At 41.7% G+C, this 13,589-nt stretch overlaps 1 protein-coding gene across 1 annotated transcript in view; it reads right to left on the reverse strand.

Moving 5' to 3' along the window:
- Positions 1–13,589, reverse strand: part of AGPAT5 (1-acylglycerol-3-phosphate O-acyltransferase 5) — a 91,318-nt gene that overhangs the window by 27,733 nt on the left and 49,996 nt on the right. The window contains exons 5-6 of the mRNA XM_077290050.1: positions 5,390–5,480; positions 1,186–1,347 (exon numbers count right to left, since the gene is read on the reverse strand). Coding sequence (XP_077146165.1) covers positions 1,186–1,347; positions 5,390–5,480 — 253 coding nt within the window. The remainder of the gene's footprint in view (positions 1–1,185; positions 1,348–5,389; positions 5,481–13,589) is intronic.

Raw genomic sequence — 13,589 nt, forward strand, 5'->3', positions numbered from 1 at the left:
GCTCCAGCCTAGCAGCGGCCCCTGATGGGACGCAGCAGTTTCAGTTCTGACTGATGGTAGTTCTCAGCCCATGAAAGACCACTTGTAACAAAGTAATGTGAGCGGCGCGAGACAAAGCACTGATCCTGACCCGAGTATGTGTAATTTTTATTTGAAGCACTTAAGCATTTAAGAAGCTGTCGGCTAATATTGGACAACATTTGCAGAAAAAACGGCAGAAGAGTAGGGAAAAACTGTAAATATGTAATACATATAATCTATTAAAATGTATAAATTTTAATTACTTTTAAAAGACACCACCCAGCATGTAAGACCAGAATAATGTTGGAATGAACCTATAAAATAACCTAAAGGGTATCTGGTTTAGCCCCAACTGATCACTAGCTAGCTGTGGAGGTTGGCACCCTAGAGAGAACGATTGCTTGGCGCCCCCACTCAACGATGGCTGTCCCTATCTCTCCTTGATTGTCACTGTACTAAACAGGTGGGAAAACATATAGATGTAAAGATAAGTGATGAATTATAGATAAAATTATAATGCAGTGATAAGTTAGGGACACTTTTTAACCAGGAAATTTGAAAACCTTCAGGTGTACTACAGATGATGTAAGGCTTATTTAAAATAAGTCCATAAATTCACGGTGTCCCTATGAGAACAACTCCACAGGCACAGTGACCTTGTGGGTGAAAAATGTTCCTTCCATGGGAACAATCAATACAAGGCCCGAGAGGAAGTGTAACCTAATATTAAAGATACAAACAGATAAGGTATACACAACCAAAGGAAGGCATTTAAACAAAGGGACCTCTCCTATGTAAGGAATCTCACCTCGACGCGTTTCCCTGTCCCTAAGGTTCATCAGGAGGCCCGACAGTTCCTGGCTATGCCAGAGATAGCAGGTGCTCCGATGAGGAAAGCATGCCATGCACCCCTTTATGGCTATTTCCCTCTTCATTGCTGGCTGCAGAATGAGTTTTCTGAGAAACTCAGAGCTCATTCTGATAGAGAATTTGTAACTTGTCTTTTACTGAGCTTCTGGTGATTTATGACCATAGACCACAAAGGAGAGCTGAACTTTTATGTGGTCATAAAACAGCTCTATACACCCTCCAAAGTCAATGATACAGCAAACCAATGGATCACAGCCATGTCCGGAAATTGACTGGAGTATACTGTAAAATTACCTGTCATGGAAGGGGCTTCTTTCCTTTGACCACTCTCAGTGGTAGTCTTCTCATAAGCAACAGTCACATCATATACAGCATCCAAGTAGTCATGCATGGTCTCAATCGCTATGTGAGTTGCCTTGACCCGTGGTGTCAGCACGTGTTTAAGAACGGGTAGCCCTAGGAAAAACAATGTATTGTTGAATTAGTTATGGAAACATTATATTAGATATCCAAGTTAGACCACTTAATGATACAAAGAATATATCAGACAAAAATAAACAATTTACACCATCAAAAAAGCATGGAAAAGCAAAGCAAGTATGTACACAGACATTATAATATCTATATATAGAATATACACATAGTAATTATATAATACAGTCATGGCCAAAAGTATTCACACCACTGCAATTCTGTCAGATAATACTCAGTTTCTTCCTGAAGATGATTGCAAACACAAATTCTTTGGTATTATTATCTTCATTTAATTTGTCTTAAATGAAAAAACACAAAAAGAATTGTCCTAAAGCCAAATTGGATATAATTCCACACCAAACATAAAAAAGGGGGTGGACAAAAGTATTGGCACTGTTCGAAAAATCATGTGATGCTTCTCTAATTAGTGTAATTAACAGCACCTGTAACTTACCTGTGGCACCTAACAGGTGTTGGCAATAACTAAATCACACTTGTAGCCAGTTGACATGGATTAAAGTTGACTCACCCTCTGTCCTGTGTCCTTGTGTGTACCACATTGAGCTTGGAGAAAAGAAAGAAGACCAAAGAACTGTCTGTGGACTTGAGAAACCAAATTGTGAGGAAGCATGAGCAATCTCAAGGCTACAAGTCCATCTCCAAAGACCTGAATGTTCCTGTGTCTACCGTGCGCAGTGTCATCAAGAAGTTTAAAGCCCATGGCACTGTGGCTAACCTCCCAAGATGTGGACGGAAAAGAAAAATTGACAAGAGATTTCAACACAAGATTGTGCTGATGTTGGATAAAGAACCTCGACTAACATCCAAACAAGTTCAAGCTGCCCTGCAGTCCAAGGGTACAACAGTGTCAACCCGTACTATCCGTCGGCGTCTGAATGAAAAGGGACTGCATGATAGGAGACCCAGGAAGACCCCACTTCTTACCCCGAGACATAAAAAAGCCAGGCTGGAGTTTGCCAAAATTTACCTAAAAAAGCCCAAAACGTTTTGGAAGAACGTTCTCTGGTCAGATGAGACAAAAGTAGAGCTTTTTGGGCAAAGGCATCAACATAGAGTTTACAGGAGAAAAAAAGAGGCATTCAAAGAAAGGAACATGGTCCCTACAGTCAAACATGGTGGAGGTTTTCTGATGTTTTGGGGTGGCTTTGCTGCCTCTGGCACTGGACTGCTTGACCGTGTGCATGGCATTATGAAGTCTGAAGACTACCAACAAATTTTGCGGCATAATGTAGGGCCCAGTGTGAGAAAGCTGGGTCTCCCTCAGAGGTCATGGGTCTTCCAGCAGGACAATGACCCAAAACACACTTCAAAAAGCACTAGAAAATGGTTTGAGAGAAAGCACTGGAGACTTCTAAGGTGGCAAGCAATGAGTCCAGACCTGAATCCCACAGAACACCTGTAGAGAGATCTAAAAATGGCAGTTTGGGGAAGGCACCCTTCAAATATCAGGGACCTGAAGCAGTTTGCCAAAGAAGAATGGTCTAAAATTCCAGCAGAGCATTGAAAGAAACTCATTGATGGTTACCGGAAGTGGTTGGTCGCAGTTATTTTGGCTAAAGGTTGTGCAACCAAGTATTAGGCTGAGGGTGCCAATACTTTTGTCTGGCCCATTTTTGGAGTTTTGTGTGAAATGATCAATGTTTTGCTTTTTGCGTCATTCTCTTTTTGTGTTTTTTCATTTAAGACAAATTAAATGATGATAATAATAACAAAGAATTTGTGTTTGCAATCATTTTCAGGAAGAAACTGAGTATTATCTGACAGAATTGCAGGGGTGTGAATACTTTTGCCCATGACTGTATCTATATATAAAATATACACACAGTAAATATAAATATATATAATATAAATATATTATATAGTGTGTGGGTGTGCGTGTGTCACACATCACCAATTTTTTAAACAAATCTATTTCTAAAGATGCGCTTGACGTGATATTCTCATCAAATGTCTAACAACCCATCCCATCCAATCCTCACAGGCAAAGAAATCAAACCATAGATGTCCATAAACTAAATTATGTGTAATAATGAGAAACGAGACAGGGAAAAGTATTGAATACATGGAGGTGCAAAAAGCCGTGAAAAGTCTTGACACGAGCTGAATTCTATCAGTAATTAGAAAGCAATCCTGCCACTTAGTGAAAAATAATATCAGCTGGTTCCACTGATGGCCTGTAAAAAGGTGTCTCATTATCAAGGTGCCACACAAGAAACATCGCATGTTGGGTAAAACTAGTGAGAAGACTCAATACCTTTGCAACCTTATTGTTGAAAACATACTGATGACATTGGTTACAGAAGAATTTCTTAACTACTGAAGGTCCCAGAGCACTGTTGAAGCCATAATCCAGAAGTAGAAAGATCATTTCACCATAAACCGGAAATGACCGGGTACTCACAAGAATTCAGACGGAGGATTACACAGAACTGTGTGGATTGGATGGATGTTACCAACATCTGGTGAGAATTTCATTCCTATAGCACCTTTAGAAAATTATTTACTTATAAAATGGGTGAGGGTAATGTTCTTCAACCACCTTTTCATAGCTCATATTCAGCAAATATATCAACAAACAGAGGTGTAACGATATAAACTTCTTAAAGGGGATCTGTCACCAGGTTTTTGCAATATGTCACTTACGGGGCAGCTTAGTGTAGTTTTGATAAAATGACAGCATTAGCTCACTAGAGGACTAGTAAACCTGCTGCCAGGTAGTCACGCTATATACTCATAAGCTGTGTATAAACCCGCCGCCACCTCTGATTGATAGCTTTGTGTACACTGTACATGGGAAGAAACCTGCCAACCAGTGCTGGAGGCCGGGTTATACAGAGCTCAGCATTCAGAGAACTGCTAGATCTGGAGCAGAGAAAAGTTTGATTTTATCAAAATGACAGCAAGGCGCCCACTAAGTGACACATCGCTGGAATCAGGGTTTCTGCTTCCACATTATGCTCCTTTCAGATTGGGTATCAAAAACCTGGTGGCATAGTGCCTATAAAAAAAAAAGAAGAAAACTAAAATATTTTTTTTTCCCAGGCGAAGACAAAAGTACTAGGCTAGAAGGAATGTGTGCAGCCAGCAATTGGCCTCTATTCCATATAGATATGACAGTATACAGACATCATTAGAAACCTCAAGAGCTTAGTGCACCTAGATATGAAATCAGTAATACTAAGCAGAATCAGACAGGATTTTGCTTTACATGATGACTGGCTTATTAATTTACTACTGTCACTTGAAGGTTAATTGAGGACAACTTTGCTTCCTTCCTAGTGGACTGATAAAGGATAATTCTCGGAGACACTTTCTATGACTGTGTATCACTTTGCATATTCTCCGGTGAGACAATAAGTTTTAAGCGTGTATTTTTGGGCACAACGTGCCTTACAAGTCTGCTCTGAGTTTAATATCCTGTTATAAGTCAGTATTTCACATTTCTAAATATAAAAGACTTCAGCACAGAAGTATACCAGAGGCCGACAACAATGGGGCTAAGAATGCCTGTGTTCTTCAGCCAAACCGCTCAGAGTTCTGAAAGAACAAAAACCTGCTTGAAATAAGATAGTCTTTGGCCATGGAGCCATAAACACTCTCAGCACGTATATGGTGAGCGCACAAAGAACATTGCTGGGTCTGAAATGGTTTACCCAAAATAGACACATTCGTGATCAAGGCGTTCAAGAATATTCCACATCTGTGTGGGCGCGCTACGTTTATCGTAGTGGTCTTGTATCACCTAATTCTTAACCTCAGGAAAAAAGCGCTAATGCACGTGACTGCCTCAAGTGAACATACCCCAACATGGACCTAATGTGCCCCAAAAACCCAGCTCCACTGCCCTGAACTGCTCACACAAGAAAAAAATAACCAACATGGAGTGTGCCATCAGGTGCAAGAATAATGCAAAGAATAGAGAAGCATGTAACACACATGAGGATACGGATGGGAATGACAAAGGACCTTGTGTGTAATCCTTGGTGGGGTTTTGTGGTCTTACCCTCTTTCATAGCAAAAGCTTGACTATCGGCAATAACCTTCGGTATATCCGGATTGTATCGTGTTCCTTCCGGGAAAATCACAAGGTACATCTGTAAAATACAAGTGAAAATCATTTTCTGATCTTGTGCTTTTTACCTTTATTGCCAGAATGATAGTTAGTATGTTTATCCACAGTGATGGCGATGAGTGGATCAGTGGTCAGGATAAATGTGTAGCCCATGACAAGGCAAGCAGATTTTACTCTCTCAAAAATGTACCCTTAAAGAATAGAGATCTTAAAGAGGCTGTCCAGGACATGAGGTGTTTGGAGCTTAGATGCTGTACCTGTGAATTGGCAGCCAAGCTGCAGCACCCAAGAATGACCACAATACACTGCAGGTCCTATTCATCAAAGCTTTTAGCCAGTATTCTTAATTGGCAGTGCTGTAGTAGTTCAATAATAAAATAACCAAAAATACAAAATTACCTAATTGTGCACAGCATGTGGAGCTGCACGGTTTCGGACACTGTCTGCAGGTCCTGTGTTGGTTGGAAGCAAACAGCTGACTGTTGCAGGTGCTGTGCCAGGAATCCACCCATTGGATTGATGACCTAGCCTAAGGTAATCCTGGAAAGTCCTTTTAAAAATGTTTCACTTGCATTAAAATAGCAAACTTATGTCTACTGAAAATAGGTCTTTAATTTTGTACTACAGCATCTAAGGATAGTCTCACTGTAAACCTAATGGAAAAATCCATAATATTTCATTGAACATATCGCTTACAAACGTTTCAAGGGTTGTCAATTTGCTGGCATCCACCAGTGGCTACTACTATTAGTGGCAGACCAAGCCGCCGCTGTAGGGCCTGCGAGTTGGGGATGGGGCCGGTGTTAAACAGCACAGCCCCTCTCCCATAGTCTCAATTTCAATGGTAACCGCATCCTCAGGATGCAGATACAGCTGAACACAATGAGCCTGTCACTAGAATTGCGCCTGCTGTGCGGAGCCTCAGTTCATACACTGTACAATACACAGAGCGGAGCAGCACATCAGGGGAACAGGGTTAGGTGAGTAATTACATATCATGTTATATGTGAGCTGCATAATACTCTATGGGGCAATGAAAGGGTTACAATAGTGGGTGAGAACACCAAGGGGCTTCAGCAGGGACCCAATTACTGTACACGTGCTAATACATATGTCCTCCTCTCTGACTTTGAAAGTTGTAAGGTATATGTGACTTCCGCTATGTGCAGAGATCGCATCCATGCCGTTTAATATTTTTTGGGGCAAGAGGTGGATGGTAAGGGTGCCTATATAGGTCTTCACTGGGGGGGCCCAATAAACTCCTTTTTTCCCCAAAGTGCACATCTCCAGTCCCTTTCCCCTGCTGTCACCTCTCACCTAACAAAAATATTCAACCTCTCTCTCTCTTCTGGTATCTTTCCCTCCTCTTTTAAGCATGCTATCATACATCCATTACTTAAAAAACCATTCCTCGACCAAAACTGTGCTGCTAACTATAGACCTGTCTCTAATCTTCCCTTCATCTCTAAACTCCTCGAATGTCTGGTACAGTCACGTCTTATCCACTATCTCTCAGATAACTCCCTTCGCGACCCTCTTCAATCTGGTTTCCGCTTTTTACACTACTGAAACTGCCCTTACCAAAGTCTCTAATGATCTACTAACAGCTAAATGTAATGTTCACTACTCCATGCTAATTCTCTTGCATCTCTCCGCAGCATTCGACACTGTGGATCACCACAGCTCCTTCTCACTATGCTCCGCTCCATTGGCCTTAAGGACACCGTTCTCTCTTGGTTCTCCTCCTATCTCTCTAACCGTTCTTTCACTGTATCTTTTGCTGGCTCTTCCTCCTCTCATCTTCCCCTTACTGTTGGGGTTCCTCAAGGATCAGTCCTAGGCCCCCTTCTGTTCTCATTGTATACCGCCCCTATTGGACAAACAATCAGTAGATTTGGGTTCGAATTCCATCTCTATGCTGATGACACCCAATTATACACTTCTTCTCCTGATATCTCGCCTGCCTTTTTAGAAAACACCAGTGATTGTCTTACCGCTCTCTCTAACTTCATGTCCTCCCTCTATCTGAAACTGAACCTGTCAAAAACTGAACTCCCCGTGTTTACTCCCTCTACTAACCTACCTTTCCCCGACATTGCCATTTCCGTGTGTGGTTCCACCATTACTCCCAAGCAACAAGCCCGCTGCCTTGGGGTCATACTTGATTCCGAGCTTTCATTCACCCCCCACATCCGATCACTGGCTCGCTCTTGTTATATGCACCTCAAAAACATTTCTAGAATTCGACCTTTTCATACTTTTGACTCTGCAAAAACTCTTACCGTTTCTCTTATTCATTCTCGTCTGGACTATTGCAACTCTCTACTAATCGGCCTCCCTCTACCAAAATCTCCCCTCTCCAATCTGTCCTGAATGCTGCAGCCAGAATCATATTCCTCACCAACCGTTATTCCGATGCCCCTACCTTGTGCTAGTCATTACACTGGTTACCCATCCACTCCAGAATCCAGTACAAAAGTACTGGAGTGCCCACAAAGCACTCCATGGGCTCAGCTCCACCCTACATCTCCTCCCTGGTCTCAGCCTACCACCCTACCCGTGCCCTCCGTTCTGCTAATGACCTGAGGTTAACATCCTCAATAATTAGAACCTCCCACTCCCGTCTCCAAGACTTTTCACGTGCTGCACCAATTCTTTGGAATGCACTACCCAGGTTAATACGATTAATCCCCAATCCTCAGTTTTAAGCGTGCCCTAAAAACTAATTTGTTCAGACTGGCCTACCGCCTCAACGCACTAACTTAACTATCCCCATGTGGCCCATTCAAAAAACTTAAACGATAATCAGGTTCCTCGCATCATGTTCTCATACACTTTATGCAGTTAATAGTCCTCTGTGTCTGTACTGTTACATACTTAGGCTGTTATCTGTTTCATGCGGCTTTACATGAAAAACCGATCCTTACACTATGGCTGGTCCGAACAACTAAAGCAATTGTTACCATCCACCTCTCGTGTCTCCCCTTTTTCCTCAGATTGTAAGCTTGCGAGCAGGGCCCTCATTCCTCTTGGTATCTGTTTTGATCTGTGATTATGGCTATGCTGTAATGTCTATTGTCTGTACAAGTCCCCTCTATAATGTAAGGTGCTGAGGAATATGTTGACGCTATATAAATAAAAATGTATTATTATTATGATTATTATTCAGAGATAAAGCACCTAGATTTAAAAGAGGTTTTCCACTTTCAGAAAGTTGGACCCCAAATGATTAATAAACATAAAATAACCAAAACAGATAGTACTCACCTACTACTTCTCTGGTGTTGGCTTCAAAGGTGATGTCACGTCGATAGCTCACATCACCCTGCAACCAGTCACTGAGCTCAGCAGCTCTGCCGATGTACAAGGTACAAGACGCTGAGCTCTGTAATCTGCTGTAGCAACAATGTGCGGTGTCGGTGTGACGTCACAACTGCAGTCAAACACACAAACTGAAGCAGCAGCGGGGAGACGAAGTGGGGGAGAGGGAATAGCATGTTATTTTATCAGAGCCTGTTCGGAGTCCACTTTTCTACAAGTAGAAAACCCCTGTAATAACCTAGCACATAAGTTGGCTCGACATTTCAATATGACAGCCAGAATCCGCATAGCCGCACAACAGAAAACAGCAGCTCTATGAGTCTCTATGGCCAAGGATAAAATGTTGGGCATGATGCTATCTGGAAGACTAAATGCAATCAGGGAAAAAATAATTTCCTTAAATTAAAAAAAAGCTAGTTTTTCCCTGACTTAACATTAATTAGTACAGGTGTAAAGGTATAATAGCCATTGTAACTACCAACTTAACTATTTAATCAACCAACACACAGTACCAGAAGCAGTTTCTTGGCAGGCTTCCTGGTAGATTTATCGCGGAATAATCCTCAGAGAATGCCAGGTCTTTTCATCTACGGATTTACTTGTCTGCAACTGTTTGCTTAATTTTGAGTAACAGGCCTCCTATATGTGAGTCATATGAATCCAATACCTGCTTGGAGGCGATAAATCCAAGTGCAATTACATGCAATTTGGCAGACAACTGATGAACTAACAGTATACCTACTCATTCTTAATTTTGCTGTTTTAGACTGAGTTTGTAGCATTGACCAGAGGTATATGTCACACTGATAAGGAATCTAGATTGTGAGCCCCAACAGTGACCGTGATGATAATACCTCTAAAGATTCCTCAGATACCTCAAGTCAAACTACTAGTCGCGCACTCTGCCTTTACAAACATTACTGAAACAATGGATTGTTCTAAAGAACTTATAAAAATTTGACTTCTTTAGGACACCAACCATTTTAACCAGTCAGTTCATGACATTGCTTCCCTCCTCAATATTCCAAGATCATCTGTGAGTGAAGCATTTAGGACCTACAACAACTTATCTATAAGCACAAGCCTCAGATCAGCAACTATATTAATGCTGTACCATTACACCCTCAGTATTATAGTAAGGGAGGCTAAAATAGCCAGGGACACTCTCAAAGACATGATCACGCCAAATGCGCGTTGGGGTTGCTGCACTAGGTCTCCAGGTGGTAACAAGCATGGGTAAGGGCGGTTTTTGATGCTATTGAGTTCCCTTAAAGGGATATTTACCTTTGTCACTAGTTGGCCTTAACGGTCCTTTTGGGACAAGATTTTCAGTTCCCATCTATCAGATTGCTCTGTGTGAGCTAAAACTGTGATTTCTATATTAAAGTGACCTATCTATTTGGGTGTTATGGCCGTTTTCTGACTGATTGATATCTTTAACGGAACAGCCCAATACGGGTTGCACTTGCACTTTGTCCTGCTAGTGGTCACTTACAAAGCCCCTCCCACCAGCACTCGGGATCATTGTGTTTTACACCTGCCATTCATTTAATTGCTCTATTATTTATTGTATTTATTATGTATTATGATATATGTGTTTTGAATAAACTGTGAAATTGTCATTGGGACGTTTTGTACTCTTTTTTTCTTTTGTGTTTTGAGCAACTTATCTATGAAGTGGAGACAACATAAATTTACAGTACAGTAAAGTGCTGAATGCCATAGTCCATATAAAAAGGTCACCAACCCTCGGCTGACTCAGTAACTGCAGCATTCCAACCAGCACAAAACTGTTGTGCCAGTAGCATGGGTTTCCATGGCTTAGCAGCTGCATGCAAGACTTACAGTGAGGAGCAAAAGGGTAAGGATGCGTGTCCACTGTCCGGATTACATCTGGATTAGCTGCGGATTGAACTCTGCATACCAAAGCAGTGTTCAATCTGCAGCGTCCAGATGTTACAGCATAGTGGAGGGGATTTAATGAAATCCAGTCTCCACTATGCGTGGTAACACGCACCCGGCGGCCCTGCGTTTCCGGACATGCGGCGCGTCTTTAGAATGCAGCAAGTCCGTTTACCCAAGGTAAATCACAGGGCCCTATGAATGGTGTGCGGAGATTCCCGATGTGTGCAATGAACACATCCGGGAATCACCACGCGTATAGAAGGGGGCAGCGCTTTGGGCAGAGCGAGTTTTCTGCTCGGTCCAAAGCGCCGGCAATTCGGAAGGTGGAACCTTACCCTAACAATGTTTTGAACTTCAGACTTTCAGGCTCCATGTCTCATTATCCACTTCTGCTTTGAACTTGAGACTGCCATAATTTTATAGACAATCATCTTGGATATCTTATACTTACGGCAAATTTGACCTGTAACAATTCAGCATATGATTAGTTATGTAAATTCTTGTCACGTCACTGCATTGTTATGGTTTTGTTCCAAGTGGTGGAAAAATATTTTTCTTCCCGAATACTACAAAATTCAGCCTGTTCTTGCGTTCCCTAATAGCTCAGTTTATTATTGGGTTGATTATCTGCCTGACTGAATTTTGCAATGCCAGTGAAGGGATAATTAATACTTCAGCAAGCCAAGACAATTCGATGCATACAACTTCATGGGAAAAACCTTTTCTGCACCAGCACGACACAAAACAAGGTCCATAAAAGGTTTGGTTGAGTGAGCTTGGGGTGGAAGAATTTTACTGGTCACATAAAGCCCTGACCTCAACTCCATCAAACACCTTTGGGATACACTATAACAGAGGCTGCAAATCAGGCCCTCTTAGTTCAGGCCCAAAATCAGTCTCTGACCACACAAATGTTCCTCTGGATGAGTGTTCAAAAATTCCCACAGACAACCCAAAATCTGGTAGAAAGCCTACTCAGAAGAGGAAGAGTAGAAATTAGTTTAGCTGCAAAGGGAAGAAGACCATGTGTTTCATATTGATGCCAATAGCTTTGGAATAAGATGTCAAAGGCTCCTTATAGGTGTAAAGAAGGTGTGTACAACTCCAGTCCCTCAAGTGCCACCAGCAGTGCATGTTCTCAGGATTTTTTTTAGTATTGCACAAATGATGATTCCAACACCTTGGGCAATGCTATGGAAATCCTAAAAATATGCACTGTTGGTTGCCTTATAGGGTATATACAGGGGCGTCTCACAAAATTAGATTATTATTAAAAAGTTAATTTATTTCAGTTCTTCAATACAAAAAGTGAAACGCCTAGAGAGTCATTATAAACAGAGTGATGTATTTCAAGTGTTTATTTCTGTTAATGTTGATGATTATGGCATATAACAAGGGTAACAGGAGAAATTGTACCATACAATTTGTTCTGCAATTTCTCCTGAGTACGTAGATACCTCATAAGGGGGGAGAGGATTACTGTTTGGCCTCACTACAGGGCTCAGAAAGAAGGGGTGACGTTTTGGAACACAGACTGATGGAATGGTCTGCCGGTGTCAGGTTTCAAGAGGCCCTGATGTGCCTAAATAGTGGAAAGTGACCATTTTGGAAGCTAGAATGTATCTAGATGCGTGGCGAGCATCTTGAACCCCCAGCTGCTTCACAGAAATTTATGACGTAGAACCACAAAAATAAAAAAAATAAAACATTTCTCACAAAAGGTATTTTTTTTTAGCCCCAAATATATTATTTTTCATAAAGATAGGAGGACAATGGACCCCAAAATTTGCTGCGCAATTTCTCCCGAGTATGTCGATACCCTATATGTGGTCAAAAACTACTTTTCAGGCACAGTGAAAAGCTCAGAAGTGACGAAGCTCCATATCGAAGTGCAGATTTTGCTGGACTAGTTTGAGAGTGCCACATCACATTGGCAAAGCCCTAAGGTGACAGAAGAGCACAACGCCCCATTAAGTGACCCCATTTTACAAACAACACCATTCAATGAATTCATCTAGGGGTGCAGTGATCATATTGACACTACAGGTGGGTCACAGAATTTTATACCATTGGGCAATGAAGAAAAAATAATTACATTTTTACCATCAAAATGTTTTTAAGCCCCAGATTTCACTTTTTCCTTCTGGAAAATAGGTAAAAATGGCACCAAAATTTGTCCCACAATTTCTGCAGAAAGTAGAAATACCCTATATGTGGCTGTACAGTACTGCTTAGCCATACGGCGAGACTTGGGAGGAATGGAGCACTAGTGGCAAATAGCGTTCTGTCGCTCCCAAATCTCACAGTGTGGCTAAGCAGTATTGTTATACAGGAGGCATCCAGAAGCGCAGAATTTGCTATGATACTTTGCGGACTCCATATACAGAGCCCTTAAATGCTGGAAGAGCAGAATCCCCCCTCAAGTGACCCCATTTTGGAAATTATGCCCATTTGGGAATTTATTGACATGTGTCATGACGATTGTGACTCCATGGGTGTTTTCCAGAAATGGGAAGCAGCGAAAATTGCAAACTGCCAATGTAGTGCCCGTACATTGTACCCAGCTCATGCTTATGGAGATATGCATCTGTAAATTAGGCGGGCTCTCATCACTACAGAAATGCCAAACAAGTGGACACTAACTATGGTCTAAAAAACAAACCTATCTGTGTGAAGCGTCACTTGATGCGCTGCTGCTGAATCTGACCAACAAATAATATCCTTGAAAACTTTATTTTTAATGTTTAAAAGTCAACGCGTTTCGTTTTTGTCTAGGTTTTTGTCCTGATCAAGAGGTCCTGCGCTGACCTTGAAACACGTTGACTTTTAAACCTTAAAAATAACGTTTTCAAGGATATTATTCGCTGGTCAGCATAGGCGGACATACCGCCTGTTCAACCTGTGC

The sequence above is a fragment of the Ranitomeya variabilis genome, chromosome 2, assembly GCF_051348905.1.
Source record: "Ranitomeya variabilis isolate aRanVar5 chromosome 2, aRanVar5.hap1, whole genome shotgun sequence".
Taxonomy (NCBI): Eukaryota; Metazoa; Chordata; class Amphibia; order Anura; family Dendrobatidae; genus Ranitomeya; species Ranitomeya variabilis.